The 25,959-nt window shown below is 52.0% G+C and overlaps 1 protein-coding gene across 1 annotated transcript; it reads left to right on the top strand.

The window, feature by feature from the left end:
• The first annotated feature begins 425 nt into the window (after positions 1 to 425).
• LOC134428477 (mitoferrin-1-like) lies at positions 426 to 24,563 on the top strand. The gene is given in 6 exon segments (XM_063175215.1): positions 426 to 626; positions 14,836 to 14,979; positions 14,981 to 15,065; positions 21,059 to 21,115; positions 24,034 to 24,372; positions 24,375 to 24,563. Coding segments are annotated over 6 exon segments (999 nt in total). The 3' UTR covers positions 24,548 to 24,563.
• Positions 24,564 to 25,959: the final 1,396 nt, after the last annotated feature.

Below are 25,959 nucleotides of genomic sequence, written 5' to 3'. Positions count from 1 at the left end.
ATGGCAGCACCGCGGGGTTAGCACACTTTCCCCCTCAGGCAGACCCAAACCGCCACCCGTGGCTCGCTGTGACACCGCGCCGGCCGCTGCTGGTGACAGTTACACCTCCACGGCCGCGTCCCCCTCACGGCGCCGCCACAACGCACCCGCCCTCAGGGCTACGCCCCGCCCATCCTCCACTACTACAGCCAATCACAGCTCTATGCTTCTCGCTTCTCGCCTTCTATTGGTTCATATTCCTGCCAATCACTTTCCCGCCCAGCGATGTCACGAATGCGCGCCGCGCTGATTGGCGAGGCGGGGATGGGCGTGGCGAGCACGGCTTTAAAGGCGGTTGGGCGGCGCGCGGTCCCAGTGCCCCCCTCAGCGCCCCCCCCAGCCCGGTACCGGTGTCCCAGCCCGGCCCGCGGCCCCGGTGCCGGCGGATGGAGCTGGGCTGTGCCATGGCGGGCAGCGCCGCCGCCCCGCCGGGCCCCGGGCCCCCCGCCGCCGCCGGGGCCGGGCTGGCGGACAGCGAGGACTACGAGAGCCTGCCCAGCAGCGTCGCGCTCGGCACGCACATGGTGGCCGGAGCCGTGGCGGGGATCATGGAGCACACGATCATGTACCCCGTGGACTCGGTCAAGGTGCGCGGGGAACGCGGCGAGCGCCGGGGGAGGCGGGCACGGGGGGGCGGCAGGTCCGGGATGGGCCGGGGGGACACGGGAGGGGCGGCCGGGGATGCTGAGGGGAGCGGGACAGCGGCGAGGGGAGCGGAGTGTTCGGGGGGACGGGGAGAGGGGAGGCTGCGAGCGTTATTGGGGTGCAGGGAAAGGGAGTGTGAGAGGTGTGCGAGCGTTATTGGGGTGCAGGGACTTGTGGGGTGTAGAGAGAGGGGAGTGTTAGAGGTGTTGCGAGCGTTATTGGGGTGCAGGAAGAAGGAGTGCGAGGGATTTTGGGGATCCAAGAACTTGTGGGGGGTGCAGGGAGAGGGAGTGTTAGAGGTGTGCAAGCGTTATTGGGGTGCAGGGAAAGGGGAGTGAGAGAGGCGTGCGAGGAGTTTTGGGGTGCAGGAACTTCCTGGGGTGCAAGAGGGGAGTGTGTGTCATTGGGGTGCAAGGAGAGGGGAGTGTAAGAGGTGTGCAAGCGGTTATTGGGGTGCAGGGAGAGGTATGTGATGGATTTTGGGGTGCAAGAAGTGCTGGGGGTGTGTCTTTGGGGTGCAAGAGGGGAGAGTGTGAGCGGTTATTGGGGTGCAAGGGGGAATGTGAGAGGTGAGCAGTCGTTATTGGGGGGCAAGAAGTGCTGGGGTGCAGGGAGAGGAAGTGTGAGGGGTTTTGGGGTGCGAGGTTTCTTTGAGGTGCAAGAGTGGAGTGTGCAAGCGTTTATTGGGGTGCAAGAGGGGGAGTGTAGGAGGTGTGCAAGAGGATGTTGGGGTGCAAGAAGTGCTGGGGGTGCAAGGAAGCTGTGCAAGAGGTTTTGGGGTGCAAGAAGAGGGGAGGTGTAAAGGGTGTGCAAGGAGCTGTTGGGGTGCAAGGGAAGTGTGTAAGGAGTTGTTGGGGTGAAAGGAGTGCTGGGGGTTCAAGGGGTTGTTGGGGTCTAAGGGACGTGTGAGAGTTTTTGGGTGCAAGGGAGGAAAATCTGCAAGAAATTGGGGTGCAAGGGGGGGAGAGCGTGGAGGGGATGTTGGGGTGCAGGAAAGGTGGGGATGTGTAAGGGATCTTGGGGTGCAGGCGGGCGAAGTGTCCATGGAATGTTGGGGTGCAGATGGGCAAAGTGTCCATGGAATGTTGGGGTACACGTGAAGGAAAGTGTCCATGGAATGTGGGGGGAAGTGTCCATGGAATGTTTGGGCTCACATGTGAGGGAAGTGTCTATGGAATGTTGGGGTGCCCAAGGTTCCCAGGGCAAGGAAGGCACTGGGCAGTCCCTGAGGTGTCACCCACAAATCCCCGCTGGCTCTGGGGCTGTCCTGCAGCTCCGGGAGATTTGCACAGCGCTGGGGCAGAGGTGACAGCCCCGGTGCTGCTCCCTGGACTGGGAGATGCCAGCCCGGTGCCACCAGAGCCCTGCTGGCATCCCTGGGACTGGGATCAGGGGCTCCCTGTGAGCTTTTCCCTCCTGGATCTTTGGGATCCCAGCTCAGGAACTGCGATCAGGGGCTCCCTGTGAGCTTTTCCCTTACAGAACTTTGGGATCCCAGCTCAGTATCTGGGATCAGGGGCTCCCTGGGAGCTTTTCCCTCCCGGAGCTTTGGGATCCCAGCTCAGGAACTGCGATCAGGGGTTCCTTGGGAGCTTTTCCCTCCCAGAGCTTTGGGATCAGGAGCTCCCTGTGAGCTTTTCCCTCCCGGAGCTTTGGGATCCCAGCTCAGGAGGGAAGAGCCGCTTGGATGAGGCCACACTGGGATGAGTAAATGCCTTTGGTGGGGTCAGGGTGTTTGAGGAGGAGCTGCCCGGTGGATTTTGGAGCTGCTGATGCTCCAGCTCACTCAGAAAAGGCTTCCCAGTGTCTGCAGAGTGTGGGAATCATCCTGAAGGATAATTCCTGGCTCTGCCCTGCCGCTTTGTTGCTGTGGGGCCTTCAAAAGAAGAGGGAAAGCCGGGAAAAGCCGAAGTGCCTCGATGAATCATGAGATGTTGCAATCCCTCTCCTTTCGTCCAGGGCTCCCTGAAAGAGTAGAAAGGGCAGAGGAGAGGAAATGCTTTGGCTTGTGCAGCTCCTGCCAGCGTTACGAGCGCTCAAAGGGAACGTTCCCGATTTTCTCGCCGTTTTCCCTCAGGGTCTGTCCCTGCAGCACCCGGCTCGCTCTCAGATCGGGGGTGTCCCCGTGGCTGCGGGGCTGGTGCCCACCCTGAGGGTGGCACAGGCAGCTCAGGGGGTTGTGCCCGCTCCTGGCCCAGCTGTGGGTGTTGTCCCTCAGAATTGTGCAGCGCTTTCCTCGGCGGGAGAGCCGAGCGGAGCAGAAATGAAAGCGGCGCCGGTTTCCTGGAGGGGGAGGCGCTCTGAGGGAAAAGCTCCGGGAGCGGCGGCGGGGCCGGGCCGGGGCAATCCCAATCCCCAATTCCCGGTCCCCAATCCCAAATCCCCAACTCGGGAGCGGAGAAATCCCTCCGGCTGCTACGGGAAACGCTGCAGGGCCCCTCTGTGTGCTGGGGCACAGCAAAACCCCGCCGGGATCTGCTCCGGCCCGGGCACTCACCCTGCTCCACCTGGCTGCTGTGGGCAAGGGGACAGCTGACCCAAAATGGGAGGTGTGATCCCTAAAGAGGTTTTGTTTTCTCGTGGAGCTGTAATCCAGTAACAACTCAGCTCTTTCACAAGGAGCAAAGCTTTCCCTCCGTGGCACTTCGTGGGCGCAGTTCCAGCCTAGGCCAGGTCGGGTTTTCTGCAGGTGCAAGAGGAGCAGCTCCTGCCCTGAGGTTCCTCCTGGCTGCCTCCAGCCAGTCATTTCCTCCCAAAGAGAAACTGAAAATGTCGTAATTTGGGGAATTGTTTGCTGCACACACTTGCACAACCCCTGAGCTTGATGGGGTCACGGAATCCCAGCATGGTTTGGGTGGGAAGGGACCTCAAAATCCCCCGGGGCCCCCCCAGGCCAGGGACGCCTCCCGCTGTCCCAGGGTGCTCCAACCTGCCACAGCCCCTCTGGGAATTCCATCCCTCCTTCCTCCCTCACAGGGAAGAATTCCTTCCCAATATCCAGCTCCAATCTGCACTCTTTTCCTCCCCGTTATTTTCCAAATAATAAATAATAATTTATTTATTTTTTTACGCCTTGAGCTGCAGCCTCACCTGCGCTGTTCCTCTGCCTCTCCCCCTCAGCTCTGCTTGTTTGGACACCCTGGGCTGGGTTTTTGCTGGTGCTGAGGGTGTTTCTCACACTTCTCAGGCTTGTTTTTGTTTGTGGCTGCTGCAAAACCAGCTGAGCTGGGAGCCCTGATCCATCCCCAAGTGATCTGCAGGGATCAGCGTGTCAAGGACTCCTGAAGGCAGCACAAAAGGAGCTCCTGGAGGGCTCCCCTGGAACCTCCTCCTCCTGCCCTGACCCATTTGGTGACTTTTCTGCTGGAGCTGGTTTCCCAAAGGCTGTGAAAACAAAGGATGGGGATGTAGGAACAGTTTTTTTCCCCTTGGGGATGTGAGGAACAGTTTTGTTCCCCTTACAGATGTAGGAACAGTTTTGCTCCCTTGGGGATGCAGGAACAGTTTTGCTCCCCTGGGGATTCATTAATTGCTGGGGGCAGAAACTGGAGGTGTGCAGGGCTGGCACCTCCCTTCTGGCAGAGGGTGCCAATGGTTCTAGAGACAAAATAAATCCTTTTCCATGAAGACCTGGCCTGGCTTTGGAGTTTCACTGAGGTCACAAAGCTCCTGAAGGACAGCAGAACATCTGAGGGAGGCAGGGCTGTGGATTCTGTGGGGTTTGGTGTGGGAGATTCTGCATCCCCCCATTCCCTCATGTTCCAGCTGAGGGGCAGTTTTGGGATGTTGGGAATTCCTGGATAAGCTGCTGGGCTGACCCTCTGCTCCCCTCCCACGGGTGTGCTGCTCATTTGGGGCTGTTCCAACTGAAATCCCCCAGAATTGGGGTTTAGAGCTTGAACCTGGCTTGTGCTTTGTGCTGTTCCAACTGAAATCCCCCAGAACTGGGGTTCAGAGCTTGAGCCTGGCTTGTGCCTTGTCCTATTCCACCCGAACTGCCCCAAAACTGGGGTTCAGCTGGAAAAGCATTTTGTGCTCCCTTTGTGCCCCTCTGTCACATGAACCTGGGTTAAGCAGGTTGTGCTCAGAGAAAAGAAATAAAACAAAGCCCCAAACAAAAGGTAAAGGAGATCTGGGGGTGTTTGTGGGGTATCAAATGAGATCTGAGGGTGCTTGTGGGGTTGCAGACAAGGTCTGAGGGTGTTTGTGGGGTGTCAAACGGGGTCTGAGGGTGTTTGTGGGGTGGCAAATGAGATCTGAGGGTGTTTTTAGGGTATCAAATGGGGTCTGGGGGTGTTTGTAGGGTGTCAAACCTCTGCCAGAATGTGCAAAACAGAGACCTGGAAAAACAATTCTGGCTAAAAACCAATGAGCAAACAGCACTGGAGGGGTTCTGGGGCTCTTCCCAAAGTGGGGTTCGGAGCTTGAGCCTGGTCCTGTTGCAGCTGAACTCCCCCAAAACTGGGGTTCAGCTGGAAAAGCATTTTGTGTTCCCTTTGTGCCCCTCTGTCACAAGAACCTGGCAAAAGCAGGTTGTGCTCAGAGAAAATCAATGAATAAACCCCAAACAAAAGGCAAATGGGGTCTGGGGGTGTTTGTGGGGTGTCAAACAAGGTCTGGGGGTGTTTGTAGGGTATCAAATGAGATCTGAGGATGTTTGTAGGGTGTACAATGAGATCTGAGGGTGCTTGTGGGGTTGCAGATGAGGTCTGAGGGTGTTTGTAGGGTGTCAAATGGGGTTTGAGGGTGTTTGTAGGGTGTCAGACAAGGTCTGAGGGTGTTTTTAGGGTATCAAATGGGGTCTGAGGGTGTTTGTAGGGTGTCAAACCTCTGCCAGCATGTGCAAAACAGAGACCTGGACAAACAATCCTGGCTAAAACCCAACCAGAAAACAGCACTGGGGCTCTTCCCCAGTTCCATCCAGCAGGACCCAGCTGTGCCCGGGAGCAGGAGCTGCCCCAGCCTGACCCTGGCACTCGGGGGTGGTTTTTTGTTTTTCCCTGCCCAGGGTGCTGTGGCAGGCCCTGCACTGCTGCCTTATGCAACGGGGATTAATTGCAGTAGGTGGAGAGGAATTTCTTGGCTGCTTATCAGGGGTGAGGCTGCAGGAGCTGCTGGGTGGCTGCAGATAGGGGAGAGGGGCTGGGGGCACTGCCCAGCACTGAAATCATCTCACTGAAACTCAGCTCCCTCCCTCAGAGCTGGGCCTTGGGCTGGGCAGCAGGGATCCTGGGTGTGGTTATTGCCTGGGCTGTTTGTTCCCAAAATCCTGATTTTGGTTATTGCCTGGGCTGTTTGTTCTTCTAAATCCTGGGTTTGGTTATTGCCTGGGCTGTTTGTTCCCAAAATCCTGGGTTTGGTTACTGCCTGGGCTGTTTGTGCCCCAAAATCCTGGGTGTGGTTATTGCCTGGGCTGTTTGATTCCCTAAAATCCTGGGTTTGGTTATTGCCTGGGCTGTTTGTTCTCCAAAATCTGGATGTGGTTATTGCCTGGGCTGTTTGTTCTTCTAAATCCTGATTTTGGTTATTCCTTGGGCTGTTTGTTCCCCAAAATCCTGATTTGGGTTATTGCCTGGGCTGTTTGTTCTCCAAAATCCTGGGTTTGGTTATTGCCTGGGCTGTTTGTCCCCAAAATCCTGGGTTTGGTTATTGCCTGGGCTGTTTGTTCTCCAAAATCTGGATTTTGGTTATTGCCTGGGCTGTTTGTTCTCCAAAATCTGGGTTTGGTTATTGTTGGGCTGTTTGTTCCCCAAAATCCTGGGTTTGGTTATTGTTGGGCTGTTTGTTCTCCAAAATCTGGATTTTGGTTATTGCCTGGGCTGTTTGTTCTTCTAAATCCTGGGTTTGGTTATTGCCTGGGCTGTTTGTTCCCCAAAATCCTGGGTTTGGTTATTGTTGGGGTGTTTGTTCTCCAAAATCCTGATTTGGGTTATTCCTTGGGCAGTTTGTTCCCCAAAATCCTGGATGTGGTTATTCCTTGGGCTGTTTGTTCTCTAAAATTCTGATTTTGGTTATTCCTTGATCCTCCTAATTCCTGATTTTGGTTATTCCTCTGGCTGTTTGTCCTCCAAAATCCTGGGTTTGGTTATTCCTTGGGGTGTTTGTTCCCAAAATCCTGGGTTTGGTTATTGCCTGGGCTGTTTGTTCTTCTAAATCTGGGTTTGGTTATTGCCTGGGCTGTTTGTTCCCCAAAATCCTGATTTTGGTTATTCCTTGGTCCTGCTAAACCCTGTTTTGGTTATTCCTTGATCCTCCTAATTCCTGATTTCATTATTTCTCAGGCTGTTTGTTCGCCAAACCCCTGATTTTCGTTATTCCTTGGGCAGTTTGTTCTCCAAAATCTGGATTTGGGTTATTGCCTGGGCAGTTTGTTCTTCTAAATCCTGGATGTGGTTCTTGCTTAGGCTGTTTGTTCTCCAAAATCCTGGGTTTGGTTATTGCTTGGGGTGTTTGTTCCCCAAAATCCTGATTTTGGTTATTCCTCTGGTTGTTTATTCTCCTAAACCTGGATTTTGGTTATTCCTTGGGCTGTTTATTCTCAAAAATCCTGATTTTGGTTATTCCTTGAACTGTTCTCCCAAATCCTGATTTTGGTTATTCCTTGTGCCGTTTGTCCTCCTAAATCTGGATTTGGTTGTTTGTCTGGCTGTTTGTTCTCCAAATTCCCAATTTTGGTTATTTCTCTGGCTGTATGTTCTTCTAAATCTGGATTTTGGTTATTCCTTGGGCAGTTTGTTATCTTAAATCCAGGATTTGATCATTCCTTGGGCTGTTTGGCCTCCTAAATCTGGATTTTGGTTATTCCTTGGGCAGTTTGTCCTGTTAAATCCAGGTTTTGGTTATTCCTTGGGCACTTTGCCATCCTAAATCCTGATTTTGATTATTCCTTGAGCAGTTTGATCTCCTAAATCTGGATTTTATTATTCCCTGAGCTGTTTGTTCTCCTAAACCCAGGTTTTGGTTATACCTTGTAGTTTTATTCTATTCAATCCAGGTTTTGGTAATTCCTTGGGCACTTTGCCATCCTAAATCCAGATTTTGGTTATTCCTTGGAATATTTTTCTTGATCTTGGTTATTCTTTGGGTATTTGTCCTTTTGATTCCTGCTTTTGGCTACTCCTTGCCTTGCTGAATCCTGATTTTATCTGCTCCTTGGGCTGTTTGTCCTGTTCAATCCAAGTCTCCATTATTCCTTGTGCTTTTAGTTCTGTTCAATCCTGATTTTAGGAATTCCTTGGACAGTTTGCCATCCTAAATCTCGATTTTTGATTATTCCTTGAGCAGTTTGTCCTCCTAAATCTGGATTTGGTTATTGCTTGGGCAGTTTGTCCTCCTAAATCCCAATTTTGGTTATTTCTCTGGCTGTATGTTCTTCTAAATCTGGATTTTGGTTATTCCTTGGGCTGCTTGTTGTCTTAAATCCAAGATTTGATCATTCCTTGGGCAGTTTGTCCTCCTAAATCCAGGTTTTGGTTATTGCTTGGGCTGTTTGTCCTGTTGAATCCTGTTTTTGGTTATTCCTTGGTCAGCTAGTCCTGATTTTATCTGCTCCTTGGGCTGTTAGTCCTGTTCTACTGAGAGTTTGGTTATTCCTTGGGCATTTAGTCCAGGTTTTATCTGCTCCTTGAGCTGTTAGTCATGTTAAATCCTGCTTTTGGCTATTCCTTGGGCAGTTTGTCCTGTTGAACCTGGGTCTTGGTTATTCCTTGGGCATTTAGTCCTGGTTTTATGGGCATTTAGTGCTGGTTTTATCTGCTCCTTGGGCTGTTTGTCCTGTTAAATCCAAGTTTCCATTATTCCTTGTGCTTCTAGTTCCATTCAATCCTGATTTTGGTTATTTCTCTGGCTGTATGTCCTCCTAATTCTGGATTTTGGTAATTCCTTGGGCACTTTGCCATCCTAAATCCAGATTTTGGTTATTCCTTGGAATGTTTTTCTTGATCTTGGTTTTTCTTTGGGCATTTGTCCTCTTGGTTCCTGCTTTTGGCTACTCCTTGCCTTGCTGAATCCTGATTTTATCTGCTCCTTGGGCTGTTAGTCCTGTTCAGTCCTGGTTTTGGTTATTCCTTGGTCAGCTAGTCCTGGTTTTATCTCCTCCTTGGACTGTTTGTCCTGTTCTACTGAGGGGTTTGGTTATTCCTTGGGTTGTTAGTCCTGGTTTTATCTGCTCCTTGAGCTGTTAGTCATGTTAAATCCTGCTTTTGGTTATTCCTTGGGCTGTTTGTCCTGGTTTTATCTGCTCCTTGGGCAGTTTGTCCTGTTTTACCCAGATTTTGGTTATTCCTTGGGCATTTAGTCCTGGTTTTATCTGCTCCTTGAGCTGTTAGTCATGTTAAATCCTGCTTTTGGTTATTCCTTGGGCAGTTTGTCCTGTTGAATCTGGGTTTTGGTTTATTCCTTGGGCTGTTAGTCCTGTTTTACCCAGATTCTGGTTATTCCTTGGGCAGTTTGTCCTGGTTTTATCTCCTCCTTTGGCAGTTTGTCCTGTTCTACTGAGGGTTTGGTTATTCCTTTGGCTGTTAGTCCTGTTTTATCTGCTCCTTGGGCTGTTTGTCCTGTTAAATCCTGCTTTTGGTTATTCCTTGAGCTGTTTGTCCTGTTTTTGGTTATTCCTTGGGCATTTAGTCCTGGTTTTAAGGGCTGTTAGTCCTGGTTTTATCTGCTCCTTGGCTGTTTGTCCTGTTTTACCCAGTTTTTTGGTTATTCCTTGGGCAGTTTGTCCTGTTAAATCCTGTTTTTGGTTTATTCCTTGGGCTGTTAGTCCTGTTTTACCCAGATTCTGGTTATTCCTTGGGCTGTTTGTCCTGGTTTTGTCTCCTCCTTGGGCTGTTTGTCCTGTTTTACCCAGATTTTGGGTTATTCCTTGGGCATTTAGTCCTGGTTTTATCTCCTCCTTGGCCTGCTTTTCCTGTTCTGCCTATGAGTGGTGGGTGCCTGGTGCAAACTGCAGCCTGGGTGGGCTCCTCTGGGCTCTGGGCTGAGTCCCTGAACCCCTTCAGAGCAGCTCAGATCCACCCAAATCAAAACAAATCCCATTTATTAACTCTCATTTGAGAGCTGTGCCCACCTTACACCCCTTTGCCATGAGAAGCTGCTCTGTCCCTGGGTGGCTGTAAATTGATTTTTCTGGGCTTTTGTGTGGCCCTGACAGCTTCAGGAGGTTCTGGTCCTTCATGGGAGCTGCTGGGGTGAAAGTGGAACAAACTGGGTCATCAATAATGGATTATTTGGCTTTTCTTCCCAAAACCACACTGGGATTTTCTCCAGGGCATCCTGAAATCCTGAGCAGCCTCCACAGTGTGGGAAAGGTGCAATTTCAAGGCTGGAATTTCAGCCCTTCCTTGGCCACCTCCAGGCCCTGTCTCAGTTTTGAACCTTTTCCACAGGGAAAACAGGAGGGATCTGTGGGGATTTTCACTGCTCAGGATTTCCTGGGATTGCTGTGGAGTTTTGAGGTTTTTACCCAGGGGTCTGTGGGCATTTGGGGCTCAGGATTTCCTGGGATCCTGTGGAGGTTTGGGGGTTTTTACCCAGGGATCTGTGGGCATTTTGGGGCTCAGGATTTCCAGGGATGGCTGTGGAGGTTTGGGGTTTTTATCCAGTGATCTGTGGGGATTTTGGGGCTCAGGAGTTGCTGTAGAAGTTTGGGGGTTGTACCCAGGGAATCTGTGGGGATTTCACTGCTCAGGATTTCTTGACATGCCTGTGGAGGTTTGGGGGTTTTACCCAGTGATCTGTGGGGATTTTGGGGCTCAGGATTTCCAGCGTGGCTGTGGAACTTTGATGTTTTACCCAGGGGGTCTGTGGGGCATTTTGGGGCTCAGGATTTCCTGGGATCCTGTGGAGTTTGAGGTTTTACCCAGGGATCTGTGGGCATTTTGGGGCTCAGGATTTCCTGGGATGCCTGTGGAGATTTGATGTTTCACCCAGTGATCTGTGGGCATTTTGGGGCTCAGGATTTCCAGCATGGCTGTGGAGTTTTGAGGTTTTTACCCAGGCATCTGTGGGCATTTTGCTGCTCAGGATTTCCAGGGATTGCTGTGGAGGTTTGGGGTTTTACCCAGGGATCTGTGAGGATTTTGGGGCTCAGGATTTCCAGCATGCCTGTGGAGGTTTGGGGTTTTACCCAGGGACCTGTGGGGATTTCACTGCTCAGGATTTCCAGGGACTGCTGTGGAGTTTTGGGGGTTTGTACCCAGGGGTCTGTGGGCATTTTGCTGCTCAGGATTTCCTGGGATTGCTGTGGAGGTTTGGGGTTTATACTCAGTGATCTGTGGGGATTTTGGGGGCTCAGGATTTCCAGGGATGGCTGTGGAAGTTCGATGTTTTTACCCAGTGCTGATTGGGGTCCTGGGACCCCTCACTTGTCATTGTCACCTCCAGGCCCTTGAGCCCTGAAGGAGCTCCAGGGAATTTTCCTGAGGGGGAAAGTTGTGTAATGGAGTGGTGGCAGTGAGCTTTGGAGCAGCTTTGGGTGCCAGGAGCAGCTTTGGGTGCCAAGAGCTCAGCTGGTTTAAAATCTGTGACAGAAAAAAAACCCCCAAGGGACAGAAATGCAGCTGGAATTCCCTGCCAGGCCCTCAGGGCAGAAAACCCAGCAGGAGCTGAGGGGGAAGAAACGGGGCCAATGAACCTCTCAGAGCTTCTGGGGGACGCTGGCCCTGCATTTCTCCTTCCCAGGGAATTCCTGACTATTCCCAGTGTTCCCAGTTTGCCCTTCCAGGAGCTGTCCAAGCTGCTGGGCAGCTGCAGGAGGGACAGGGCTGGGGCAGAGTCAGGCTGTTGAAAGCAGGAGAAAATTACAGCCCTGCCTGGATTTCTTCACCTCAGCCCTCGGGATTTCCGTGGGTAAAGCAGAGCAGAGGTCGCACTTCCTGCAGGAGCAGCCTGGGGGTCACAGCCTGGCTGGAAGCTTGTTCTGTTCCAGCTGAACCCCCCAAAGATCGGGGTTCAGAGCAAGAGTCTTGTCCTATTCCAGCTGAACCCCCCGAAATTGGGGGTTTTCAGAGCAAGAGTCTTGTCCTATTCCAGCTGAACCCCCCGAAATTGGGTTCAGTGCTTGAGCTTGGCTGGAACCTTGTCCTATTCCAGCTGAACCCCACGAAATTGGGGTTCAGAGCTTGAGCTTGGCTGGAACCTTGTCCTATTCCAGCTGAATCCCCCAAAATTGAGGTTCTGAGCTTGAGCCTTGTCCTATTCCAGCTGAATCCCCCAAAACTGGGTTCAGAGCTTGAGCTTGGCTTGTGCTTTGTCCTATTTCAGCTGAACCCCAAAATTGAGATTCAGAGCTTGAGCCTTGTCCTGTTCCCACTGAACTCCCCCAAAATTGAGATTCAGGGCTTGAGCCTGGCTTGTGCCTTGTCCTGTTCCATCTGAACTCCCCCAGAATTGGGGTTCAGAGCTTGAGCCTTGTCCTATTCCAGCTGAACTCCCTCAAACTGGGGTTCAGAGCTTGAGCCTGGCTTGAGCCTTGTCCTGTTCCAGCTGAACTCCCCCAAAATTGGGGTTCAGAGCTAGAGCCTTTTCCTATTCCAGCTGAACTCCCCCAAAATTGGGGTTCAGTGCTTGAGCTTGGCTGGAACCTTGTCCTAGTCCAGCTGAACTCCCTCAAAACTGGGGTTCAGAGCTTGAGCCTGGCTTGTGCCTTCTCTATTCCAGCTGAATCCCCCAAAACTGGGTTCAGAGCTTGAGCTTGGCTTGTGCTTTGTCCTATTTCAGCTGAACCCCAAAACTGAGATTCAGAGCTTGAGCCTTGTCCTGTTCTCACTGAATCCCCCAAAATTGAGATTCAGGCCTTGAGCCTGGCTTGTGCCTTCTCTATTCCAGCTGAACCCCCCCAGAATTGGGTTCAGAGCTGATTGATCCTGTTGGATGGAATGTGGGCTCCATCCAGCAGGGTCAGTAAACAGTGAGGGTAAATCAGGGACATCCAGGGGCTGAATGAGCCCTCAGTGGTGTTGGCATTCTGGTGGCTCTGGTCTCTGGGGTGGGTAGCTGGGGGTACCAGCTGTGGGCTCCTCTGGGTCTGGATTGAAGGTACTTGGGACTCCAGTTCGTGTTTGGACTCAGATGTTTATTGTTTCTTATCAGTAAAGCAGCCTCACAACCAGGAGTTCAGCAGCTTTCATCAGAAGGCACAAAATGCCCAACAATCTCTGGTTACAAGGTCTTTAAGACTAAACTAAACTATCAATTAAGAGCTGACACCTGGATTATTTCCCCTTTTAACCCAATAACTGATCCCAAAGAGCTGCAATGGGGAATTTCTGCCCAGTTACAAAATGCCCCCAAACCCATGGAGAAGGAGGAAGAAGCAGCATGAATGTCACAGACATGTTTTATGAAAAATCTTTTTGCTCAGATCTTTTCTCTTGAGAAGCTGAGAGGCCTCAGAAATGAAATGTAAACAATAATTATCTGCTGCTGTGGGATGCAACAGGTTCATCTGTGATTGGTCTCATGGGGTTGTTTTTAATTAATGGCCAATCACAGTCAGCTGGCTCAGACTCTCTGGTCATGACAAGATTTCTCTTCTCTTCTCTTCTCTTCTCTTCTCTTCTCTTCTCTCTCTTCTCTTCTCTTCTCTTCTCTTCTCTTCTCTTCTCTTCTCTTCTCTTCTCTTCTCTTCTCTTCTCTTCTCTTCTCTTCTCTCTTCTCTTCTCTTCTCTTCTCTTCTCTTCTTCTCTTCTCTTCTCTTCTCTCTCTTCTCTTCTCTTCTCTTCTCTTCTCTTCTCTTCTCTTCTCTTCTCTTCTCTTCTCTTCTCTTCTCTTCTCTTCTCTTCTCTTCTCTTCTCTTCTCTTCTCTTCTCTCTCTTCTCTTCCCTTCCCTTCCCTTCCCTTCCCTTCCCTTCCTTCCCTTCCCTTCCCTTCCCTTCCCTTCCCTTCCCTTCCCTCCTTTTCCTTTTCCTTTTCCTTTCCTTTCCTCTCCTCTTCTTTTAGTATAGTTTCAATATATAATTTTCTTTTAATATAATATATATAATAAAATAATAAATCAGCCTTCTGAAGCATGAAGTCAACATTCTCATCTCTTCCCTCATCCTGGGACCCCTGTGAACACCATGAAGAAGAAACCCAGGACAGCACCCCGTGCTCCCCATCTTGCTTCCACCCACTACACACCAAAAACCCCAAAACCTCAATTCCTCACCCAGTGACACACCCACACCACTCTCTGTAATTTATTTCACAATTTTGTGCATTCTGGTCTATCTTGAACTCCAGGAAACTTTCTCCATGGATGAGGGACAAAGTCAGAGCTCCCCTGGCAGCTCAGGGCATCCCTGGGGGTCAGGGCACCCCACTCCTGCTTGGAATGCCAAACCTGGAAGTTTGGAATGGAAATGAAACCTGAAAGAGATCTTGGGTGGGGAGAAGGGATCAGAAGGGTTTGGTGGTTGGAAAAATGGGAAATAGTGACAAAAAGAATGGGTTTAAAAGATGGCTCCTGCTTGGCAACGCCGATATCTGGTGACAAAAAGAATGGTTTAAAGATGGCTTCTGCTTGGCAAAGCTGATATCTGAAGGGGTCAGTGGTTGGAAAAATGGTAAATGATGACAAAAAGAATGGGTTTAAAAGATATTGACTCCTACTTGGCAACGCCGATATCTGACGGGGTCGGTGGTTGGAAAAATGGGAAATGGTGACAAAAAAAATGGATTAAAAAGATATTGGCTTCTGCTTGGCAACGCTGATATCTGACAGGGTTGGTGGTTGGAAAATGGGAAATTTTAAGAATGGGTTTAAAAGATGGCTCCTCCTTGGCAATGCTGATATCTGATGGGGTCAGTGGTTGGAAAAATGGGAAATAGTGACAAAAATAATGGATTTAAAAGATACTGGCTTCTGCTCGGCAATGCCGATATCTGACGGGGTTGGTGGTTGGAAAAATGGGAAATGTGACAAAAAGAATGGGTTTAAAAGATGGCTTCTGCTTGGCAATGCTGATATCTGACGGGGTCGGTGGTTGGAAAAATGGGAAATTTTAAGAATGGGTTTAGAAGATGGCTCCTGCTTGGCAACGCCGATATCTGACGGGGTCGGTGGGTTTGGCGGTTGGATAAACGGGAAATGGTGACCAAAATGTTTTCCATAAGCATTGCTGTGTTTGCAGAGGTAACCAGGCCCGTCCCCGCTGTGCTTTGTTGCAGACCCGCATGCAGAGCCTGCAGCCCCACCCCAGGGCGCAGTACCGGGGCGTGTTCCAGGCGCTGCGCAGGATGGTCAGCACCGAGGGCCTGTGGCGGCCCCTGCGCGGCATCGACGTCACCATGCTGGGCGCTGGCCCTGCCCACAGCCCTCTACTTCGCCTGCTACGAGAGCACCAAAAAGTCCCTCAGCGACCTTCTGCAGCCAGGAGGGAACAGCCACTTGGCCAATGGTATTGCTGGGCTTTGCCCTAAAAAACTTCTATTTGTGGTTATCACCCTATTCTTTCTTCTCCTTCAGCCTAGTGCACTTCCCAGTCTAAATTCTTACTTAATCTCAAATTTTCCAGCACAAATGACCAATTTAGTGGAGGGAACAGCCACTTGGCCAATGGTATTGCTGGGCTTTGCCCAAAAAAATCCTATTTGTGGTTGTCAATATTCCTTGCTTGCTTTTCACTCAGCCTAGTGCACCTCCATATCTAATTCTTATTTAATCTCAAATTTTCAAGCACAAATCATCAAAATGCCATTGGCCCCTTGGTCAATGGTATTTTTGGGGTTTGCCCTAAAAAATCCTATTTGTGGATATCAAGCTGTTCCTTGCTTATCAACCTATTCCTCGCTTTTCACTCAGCCTGGTGCCCCTTCCCGTCTAAATCCTATTAAATCTCAAATTTTCAAGCACAAATAATCGATTTAGAGGAGGAAACAGTCACTTGGCCAATGTATTTCTGGGGTTTGCCCTAAAAAATCCCTATTTGTGGTTATCAACCTGTTCCTTGCTTATCAACCTATTATTGTTTATCAACCTATTCCTTGCTTGCTTCTCGCTCAGCCTCGTGCCCGTCCCAGTCTCAATTCTTATTTAATCTCAAAATTTTCCAGCACAAATAATCGATTTAGAGGAGGAAACAGCCACTTGGGCAATGGTATTTCTAGGGTTTGCCCTAAAAAAATTCTATTGTGGATATCAAGCTGCTCCTTCCCTATCAACCTATTCCTTGCTTGCTTTTCCCTCAGCCTAGTGCCCCTCCTGATCTAAATTCTTATTTAATCTCACATTTTCCAGCACAAATGACCAATTTAGTGAGGAAACAGCCACTTGGCCAATGGTATTTTTGGGGTTTGCCCAAAAAAAAAAAAAACCTATTTGTGGTTATCAACCTATTCCTTACCTGCTTCTCGCTCAGCCTCGTGCCCGTCCCAGTCTAAATTCTCATTTAATCTCAATTTCTCCAGCACAAATAATCGATTTAGAGGAGGAAACAGCAACTTGGCCAATGGTATTGCTGGGTTTGCCCTAAAAAAATCCCTATCTGTGGTTATCAATATTCCTTGCTTATCAACCTATTCCTTGTTTCCACTCAGCCTGGTGCCCCTTCCCGTCTAAATTCCTATTAAATCTCAAATTTTCAAGCACAAATCATCGTTTTAGAGGAGGAAACAGCCACTTGGCCAATGGTATTTCTGGTGTTTGCCTTAAAAAAAATCCTATTTGTGGATATCGACCTATTCCTTGCTTATCAATCTATTCCTTGCTTTTCGCTCAGCCTGGTGCCCCTTCCTGTCTAAATTCTTATTTAATCTCAAATATTCCAGCACAAATAATCGATTTAGAACAGGAAACAGCCACTTGGCCAATGGTATTTCTGGGTTTGCCCTAAAAAATCCTTATTTGTGGTTATCAAGCTGTTCCTTGCTTATCAACCTATTCCTTGCTTTTCGCTCAGCCTGGTGCCCCTTCCCATCTAAATTCCTATTAAATCTCAAATTTTCAAGCACAAATAATCGATTTAGAGGAGGAAACAGCCACTTGGCCAATGGTATTTCTGGTGTTTGCCTTAAAAAAAACCCTATTTGTGGATATCGACCTATTCCTTGCTTATCAACCTATTATTGCTTATCAACCTATTCCTTGCTTTTCACTCAGCCTGGTGCCCCTTCCCGTCTAAATTCTTATTTAATCTCAATTTTTTCCAGCACAAATAATCGTTTTAGAGGAGAAAACGGCAACTTGGCCAATGGTATTTTTGGGGTTTGTCCTAAAAAAACCCCTATTTTTGGTTATCAACCTATTCCTTGTTTATCAACCTATTCCTTGCTTGCTTCTCACTCAACCTAGTGCCTTTCCCAATCTAAATTCCTATTTAATCTCAAATTTTCAAGCACAAATAATCGATTTAGAGGAGGAAACAGCCACTTGGCCAATGGTATTTCTAGGGTTTGCCCTAAAAAAATTCTATTTGTGGATATCAAGCTGTTCCTTGCTTATCAACCTATTCCTTGCTTATCAACCTATTCCTTGCTTATCAACCTATACCTCGCTTGCTTTTCCCTCAGCCTAGTGCCCCTCCTGATCTAAATTCTTATTTAATCTCACATTTTCCAGCACAAATAATCGATTTAGAGGAGGAAACAGCCACTTGGCCAATGGTATTTCTGGGTTTGCCCTAAAAAATCCCTATTTGTGGATATCGACTATTCCTTGCTTATCAACCTATACCTCGCTTGCTTTTCACTCAGCCTAGTGCCCCTCCTGATCTAAATTCTTATTTAATCTCAAATTTTCCAGCACAAATGATCAATTTAGTGAAGGAAACAGCCACTTGGCCAATGGTATTTCTGGGGTTTGCCCTAAAAAATCCCTATTTGTGGATATTGACTATTCCTTGCTTATCAACCTATACCTCGCTTGCTTTTCACTCAGCCTAGTGCCCCTCCTGATCTAAATTCTTATTTAATCTCAAATTTTCCAGCACAAATGATCAATTTAGTGAAGGAAACAGCCACTTGGCCAATGGTATTTTTGGGGTTTGCCCTAAAAAAACCCCAAAACCCATTTGTGTTTTTCAACCTATTCCTTGCTTGCTTCTCCCTCAGCCTAGAGCCCCTCCCAGTCTAAATTCTTATTTAATCTCAGATTTTGCAGCACAAGTAATCAAAATACCATTGGCCCCTTGGTCAATGGTTTTTTTGGGTTTGCCCTAAAAATCCCTATTTGTGGTTATCAATATTCCTTTGCTTATCAACCTATTCCTTGCTTTTCACTCAGCCTGGTGCCCCTTCCCGTCTAAATCCTTATTAAATCTCAAATTTTTCCAGCACAAATAATCGATTTAGAGGAGGAAACAGCCACTTGGCCAATGGTATTTCTGGGGTTTGCCCTAAAAAATCCCTATTTGTGGTTATCAACCTGTTCCTTGCTTCTCACTCAGCCTAGTGCACCTCCAAATCTAAATTCTTATTGAATCTCAAATTTTTTCAGCACAAATCATCAAGTCTTATTGAATCCCAAATTTTTCCAGCACAAATCATCAGTTTAATGGGCAAAAGCTGTTCAGGTGCAGCTGTGCTGTTCCTATATTGCCATGGAATCCTTAAAATTGGGAAAGATCTTGGATCAGGTCCCACCTTTGAAGGCATCACCCCCAGGGTGTGATCTTGTGTTGAAGGCATCACCTCAACCTCTGGAGGTTGGAATTCCCTGGGAGCACTGAGTGCCCTCCATCCTCTGTGTGCTTTTGTTTTTAGCAGGAATATTTCACTTTTAAAGCCAGCAGGGAGCCTGGAATTGAGGAGTCAGGGCTTTACCAGAGGGTTTGTAAAATCTCTGGAGAATTCCCCTGGTTTCATCTGCCGTGGGGTGACTGAGCTCAGGGAAGGGATAAAATCCCTTCTCCTCAAACACATTCCTGTGTTTGCCTTTCAAGTAGCTACAGGCCTGAGGTGCCAGCAGGAAAATCAGAGCTGTGGATTCACCAAATGACCAAAATGATTTGGGCCAGAGGGAATTGGAGCTGGAGCCAGCATCAAAGGGAAGGAGTGGCTGCAGAGCCTCATGCAGAGCGGGGCAGGGATGGGTCAGGGCTGGCTGGGCTTGGCACAGCCCGGGCACTGGAGCCAGGCTGAGTAAAGGATGAAAATCCCTAATGAGGGCTGTGCTGAGGGCAGGGTGAGCATTGCTCACGGCTGGCGCCGGCGCCGCGGGTGTCTGGGGGGTGGAACCTGGGGAGTGTTGTGGGAAGAGCAGAGGTGGGGCTGGGAGTGGGTCTGGGGTTCCTGCCCTGGGAATCTGTGCTGGGGCCCTGGGGGGTGGCACCTGGGGGCTCCTTCAGCATGGGATCCACCAGGGATGGAGCTCCCCAATGGATGGATTCCCGTGGATGGGATCTCCATGGATGGGATCCACATGGATGGGATCCACCATGGATGGGATCCCCATGGATAGGACCCCCTCCCCCCCCCCCCATCCCATGGATGGAATTTCCCCATGGATGGATTCCCATAGATGGGATCTCCATGGATGAAGCCCCGCCAAATGGATTCCCCATGGATGGGATCCACCATGGATCAGATCCACCAGGGATGAAGCTCCCCTGGATGGGATTCCCATGGGTGGGATTCCCATGGGTGGATCCCCCATGGATGGGATTCCACCATGCCACCATGTATGGATCACCCATGGGTGGTATTCCCCCCATGGATGGAGCCCCCCTGCATGAGATCTCTATGGATGCATTCTCCCATGGATGAGATCCCCATGGATAGGAACCTCTCCGTGGATGGGATCCACCATGGATGAGTTCCCCAATGATGGAGTTCCCCAATGGATGGAGTTCCCCAATGGATGGATTCCCCATGGATGGAGGGCCCCCAAGGATGGAATTCCCCCATGGATGGATTCCCATAGATGGGATCTCCATGGATGGATTCCCATGGATGGGATCCCCCTGCATGGATTCCCATGGATGGATCTCCCATGGATGGGATTCCACCATGTATGGATCCCCCATGGATGGAGCCCCCCTGCATGAGATCTCCATGGATGGATTCTCCCATGGATGAGATCCCCATGGATAGGAACCTCTCCGTGGATGGGATCCACCATGGTTGGAGTTCCCCTGGATGGAGCTCCCCAATGGATGGATTCCCCATGGATGGAGGGCCCCCAAGGTTGGAATTCCCCATGGATAGGAAACACCCCCCCCCCCACATGGATGGAATTCCCCCATGGATGGATTCCCATAGATGGGATCTCCGTGGATGAAGCCCCGCCAAATGGATCCCCCATGGATGGGATCCTCCATGGATCGGATCCACCAGGGATGAAGCTCCCTGGGTGGGATTCCATGGGTGGGATTGCCATGGATGGATCCCCTAGATGGATCCCCCATGGATGGGATTCCACCATGTATGGATCACCCATGGGTGGTATTCCCCCCATGGATGGAGCCCCCCTGCATGAGATCTCTATGGATGCATTCTCCCATGGATGAGATCCCCATGGACAGGAACCTCTCCATGGATGGGATCCCCCATGGATGGAGGCCCCCCATGGATGGAATTCCCCCATGGATGGATTCCCATAGATGGGATCTCCATGGATGAAGCCCCGCCAAATGGATTCCTCATGGATGGGATCCTCCATGGATCAGATCCACCAGGGATGAAGCTCCCCTGGGTGGGATTGCCATGGATGGATCCCCCTGCATGGATTCCCATGGGTGGATCCCCTGGATGGATTCCCCATGGATGGGATTCCACCATGTATGGATCACCCATGGATGGTATTCCCCCCATGGATGGAGCTCCCCCTGGGTGAGATCTCCATGGATGGGTTCCCATGGAAGAGGTCCCCATGGATGAAGCCCCCCCAAATGGGTTCTCCATGGGTGGGATCCCCCATGGATGGAGCTCCACAATGGATGGAGTTCCCCAATGGATGGATTCCCCATGGATAGGAGCCCCCCTCATGGATGGAGCTCCACAATGTATGGGGTCCCCACAGACAGGAACCTCTCTGTGGATGGGATCCACCATGGATGGAGCTCCCCAATGGATGGATTCCCCATAGGTAGGAACCCCCTCATGGATGGGATCCACCTTGGATGGTGTCCCCATGGATGGGGTCCCCATGGATGAAACCCCCCTGGATGGAGCTCCCCCATGGCTGGATTCCCCCCTAGATGGAGCCCCCCTGGATGGGATCTCATGGGTGGATTCCCATATTTGGGATCCCCCTGGATGGATTCCCCATGGATGGGGTCCCCTGGATGGATTCCTGCATAGATTCCAATGGATGGGGTCCCCATGGATGGGATCCTCTGGGTGGATCCCCATGGGTGGGATCCCCATGGATGGGATCCCCTGGATGGATCCCCCTGGGTGGCAGGGATCCCTTTTGAGGCAGGATTTGTTTTCTCAGGGCTGCTCTTCCTTGCAGGCATCGCTGGGAGTGCGGCCACGCTGCTCCACGACGCCGTGATGAACCCAGCTGAAGGTAACCCTGGCAGTGCTGCTCCCTCAGGACACCCAGCCCCCAGTGCCCTGAATCCAGGCTCAAATCCCTCCTGGCCCTTCTCCCTCTGCCCCTTGGCACGAGCAGGAGGAAATCCAGGGCTGCTGGGAGACCTCCAAACTCACTCCAAACCCCCCAACCCAGCCCTCAGTGCCCTGAATCCAGACTCAAATCCTCCTGGCCCTTCTCCCTCTGTCCCTTGGCACAAGCAGGAGGAAATCCAGGGCTGCCCCAGCTGGGAGAGCTCCAACCCCACCAGTTCCACCCTGGCAGTGCTGCTCCCTCAGGACCCCCTCAGTGCCCTGAATCCAGGCTCAAATCCCTCCTGGCCCTTCTCCCTCTGCCCCTTGGCACGAGCAGGAGGAAATTCAGGGCTACTGGGAGACCTCCAAAGTCACCAAACCCACCAACCCAGGCCCCCAGTGCCCTGAATCCAGGCTCAAATCCCCCTGGATCTTCTCCCTCTGTCCCTTGGCACGAGCAGGAGGAAATCCAGGGCTGCCCCAGCTGGGAGAGCTCCAACCCCACCAGTTCCACCCTGGCAGTGCTGCCTCCTCAGGATGCCCTCAGTGCCCTGAATCCAGGCACAAATTCCTCCTGGCCCTTCTCCCTCTGTCCTTGGCACGAGCAGGAGGAAATCCGGGGCTGCTGGGAGATCTCCAAACTCTCCAAACCCACCAACCCAGGGACCTCATTCCTCTGCCCTGGGGAGGAGAGGAGAGCAGCCAGGAGGGATTTATTTTATTATCCTGGATCCGTGAGGTGCATGGGGACTTTGAGGGGAGGTGTCCCCTTTATTGGTGCCACCTTTACTGTCACCACTCTGCTGCTCCTTGGGCAGGGGCTCTGCTGTTCCTGAAGCTTTGGACCAACCAGGCTGAGCTCAGGGGGTGAGCACACAGAGATTGCTGGGGAGTGGAGTGGCAGGAGAAGGCTTCAGGAAAAGGAGGATTGGCAGGAAAATGAGGATTGGCAGGAAAAGGAGCATTGGCAGGAAATGCAGCTGAAATGACAATGCTGCCACCTGCCAGCTCCTCAGTGTCACTGGCTGTGCTCCTGAGTGGGCCCAGAGTTGGGAATCTCTGAAGGAGAATTCTCCAGTGTATCAAATGCTTTTAATCACACCCTGATTAAATCATTACATTAATTAGCCTCATTAGTCAGTGGGAGGCACTGAAGCCAGTGGGGCTGGAGGGGTGGGTGACACTCGGGGGATGTCAGGTGGGACCTCACTGTTCTGCCCTTGTCACTGCTGGGTGTTTGTGCAGCCTGGCTGAGGGGTGAGTAATTAACTCTGAGGGGTTCATTAGAACTGGTGGGTCATTAATTAACCCCGAGGAGTTCATTAGAACTAAAGGGTCATTAATTAAACCTGAGGAGAGGGGTTCATTAGAACGAAAGGGTCAATAATTTACCTTGAGGAGAAGGGTTCATTAGAACTAAAGGGTCATTAATTAAACCTGAGGGGAGGGGTTCATTAGAACTAAAGGGTCATTATTAAACCTGAGGGGAGGGGTTCATTAGAACTAAAGGGTCATTAATTAAACCTGAGGGGAGGGGTTCATTAGTATAAAGGGTCATTAATTAAACCTGAGGTGAGGGGATCATTAGGAAGTGAGCTCTGAGCTGTCCCCTCGCTGTGCTGAGCCCTGGGGGCACTGGGCAGCTCGGGGTCGGTTTGGGTGGGGATGGAGAGCTCAGGGCTGTGCCTGGGGTTACCCTGGGGGCTGTGCCAGGCTGGCCTGACCTCACAGCTGAGCAGTGTCGCTGTCCCCATGTCTGTCTGTCCCCAGTTCTGGGGGCACTGGGCAGCTTGGGGATTTGTTTGGGTGGGGCTGTGCCAGGCAGTCCTGGCCCCACAGTTGAGCAGTGCCCCTGACTGCATTCCTGTCCCAGACTCTGGGGGCACCGGGCAGCTCAGGGGGTTTGTTTTGGGTGGGGGTACTGGGCAGCTTGGGAGGATCGTTTGGGTGGGGAAGGGGATCTTGGGGAGGTCAGTTTGATTGGGGAGATCAGTTTTGGTGGGGAAGGGTCATTCTGGGGGCTGTGCCAGGCAGGCCTGGCCCCATCTGAGCCGTGTCCCTGTCCTGAGCTCTGGGGACACTGGGCAGCTCAGGGCTGTCAGTTTGGGTGGGGAATGGGAGCTCAGGGCTGTGCCAGCCAGGCCTGGCCCCAGCTGAGCAGTGTCCCTGTCCTGAGCTCTGGGGACACTGGGCAGCTCGAGAGGATCGGTTTGGGTGCGGAAGAGGAGCTCGAGGAGGTCAGGTTGATCAGGAAGATCAGTTTGGGTGGGGAAAGGGAGCTCAGGGCTGTGCCATGCAGGCCAGGCCCCCAACTGAGCAGTGTCCTGTCCTCACATCTGTCCCGAGCTCTGGGGGCACTGGGCAGCTTGGGGGGATCAATCTGGGTGGGGAATGGGAGCTTGGAGCTGTGCCAGGCAGGACTGGCCCCATCTGAGCAGTGTCCCTGTCCTGAGCTCTGGGGACACTGGGCAGCTCGGGGGGTTTGGTTTGGGGGGGGAAGGGGAGCTTGGGGCTGTGCCAGCCAGGCCTGGCCCCGCAGCTGAGCAGTGCCCCATTTCTGTTCTGAGTTCTGGGAGCACTGGGCAGCTCAGAGGGGTCAGTTTGGGTGGGGAAGGGTCACTCTGGGGACTGTGCCAGGCAGGCCTGGCCCCAGCTGGGCCGTGTCCCTGTCCCAGTTCTGGGGGCATTGGGCAGCTCAGGGCTGTCAGTTTGGGTAGGGAAGGGGGAGCTCAGGGCTGTGCCAGCCCCCAGCTGAGCAGTGTCCCTGTCCTGAGGTCTGGGCAGCTCAGGGCTGTCAGTTTTAGTGGGGAAGGGTCACTGTGGGCTGTGCCAGCCCCCAGCTGAGCAGTGTCCCTGTCCCCCCGTGTCCCCTGGCAGTGGTGAAGCAGCGGCTGCAGATGTTCAACTCGCCGTACACGTCGGTGCTGGGCTGCGTGCGGACGGTGCACAGGACCGAGGGCTTGGGCGCCTTCTACCGCAGCTACACCACGCAGCTGACCATGAACGTGCCCTTCCAGGCCCTCCACTTCATCACCTACGAGCTGGTGCAGGAGCACCTGAACCCGCACCGCCAGTACCACCCCCAGTCCCACATCGTGGCCGGCGCCGTGGCCGGGGCCGTGGCCGCCGCCGCCACCACGCCGCTGGACGTGTGCAAGACGCTGCTGAACACGCAGGAGAACACGGCCCTGAGCTCCCTCAAGATCAGGGGGCACCTGTCGGCATGGCCAACGCCTTCAGCACCGTGTACCAGCTCGGGGGGCTGCCCGGCTTCTTCAAGGGCGTCCAGGCCAGGGTCATTTACCAGATGCCCTCCACGGCCATCGCCTGGTCCGTGTACGAGTTCTTCAAGTACTTCCTGACCAAGCGCGCGCTGGAGAAAAAAACATAAAAATCCTCCTGGGAAAGGGAGTGCGAGCTTCTGTGGGCTCCTCACGGGCAGCCCTGCTGGAATTGTGCTGGATTCACATCAACACATCTCCCTGTGGTGCTCGGTCACTGAGTGCCCCAGGGGTGCTGGGATTCCTGGTCATTGAGTGTGTCCCCCTGTCACTGGGTGTCCCAGGGATTCCTGGTCATTGAGTGTGTCCCCCTGTCACTGGGTGTCCCAGGGATTCCTGGTCATTGAGTGTGTCCCCCTGTCACTGGGTGTCCCCAGGGATTCCTGGTCACTGAGTGTGTCCCCCTGTCACTGCATGTCCTCAGGGATTCCTGGTCACTGATTGTCCCTGGGATCCCTGGTCACTGAGTGCCCCAGGGGTTCCAGGGATTCCTGGTCATTGAGTGTGTCCCCCTGTCACTGGATGTCCCCAGGGATTTCTGGTCATTGAGTGTGTCCCTCTGTCACTGGGTGTCCCTGGAGTTCCTGGTCACTGAGTGTGTCCCTGTCACTGAATGTCCCCAGGGATTCCTGGTCACTGAGTGTGTCCCGCTGTCACTGAATGTCCCCAGGGATTCCTGGTCACTGAGTGTGTCCCTCTGTCACTGGGTGTCCCCAGGATTCCTGGTCACTGAGTGTGTGTCCCCCTGTCACGGGTGTCCCCAGGGATTCTGGTCATTGAGTGTGTCCCTGTGACACTGGGTGTCCCCAGGGATTCTGGGGATTCTGGTCATTGAGTGTGTCCCTGTGACACTGCTTGTCCCTGGAGTTCCTGGTCACTCAGTGTGTCCCTGTCACTGCATGTCCTCAGGGATTCCTGGTCACTGATTGTGTGTCCCGTGACACTGGGTGTCCCCAGGGATCCCTGGTCACTGAGTGCCCCCAGGAGTTCTGGGAATTCCTGGTCACCAAGTGTGTCCCTGTCACTGAGGGTCCCCAGGTTTCCTGGTCACTGGGTGTCCCTGGGGGTTCCCATGGTGGTTCCCAGGGATTCCCATGGTGCTCCCCCAGAATCCCCGTCACTAAGTGTCCCCTCTGTCACCCAAGTGTCCCCAGGGATTTCTGGTCACTCAGTGTGTCCCTGTCACTGGGTGTCCCTGGGGATTCCCATGGTGTTTCCCAGGAATTCTGTGGTGCTCCCCCAGGATTCCTGGTCACTCAATGTCCCCAGGGATTCCTGGTCACTGAGTGTCCCTGGGGGTTCCCATGGTGCTCCCCCAGGATTCCCAGTCACTGAGTGTCCCCCTGTCACCAAGTGTCCCCAGGGATTCCTGTGGGTACTTGGCCACTGTCCCTGGGATTCCCAATCACTGAGTGTCCCAGGGGTTCCTGTGGTGCTCCTCAGGGGTTCCTGGTCACTGAGTGTCCCTCTGTCACCAAGTGTCCCTGTGGATTCCGGTCACTCAGTGTCCCCTGTGATTCCA

The sequence above is a fragment of the Melospiza melodia genome, chromosome 23, assembly GCF_035770615.1.
Source record: "Melospiza melodia melodia isolate bMelMel2 chromosome 23, bMelMel2.pri, whole genome shotgun sequence".
NCBI lineage: Eukaryota > Metazoa > Chordata > Aves > Passeriformes > Passerellidae > Melospiza > Melospiza melodia.
The sequence above is the reverse complement of the archived record's forward strand: the minus strand, read 5'-3'. Positions and strand labels throughout refer to the sequence as shown.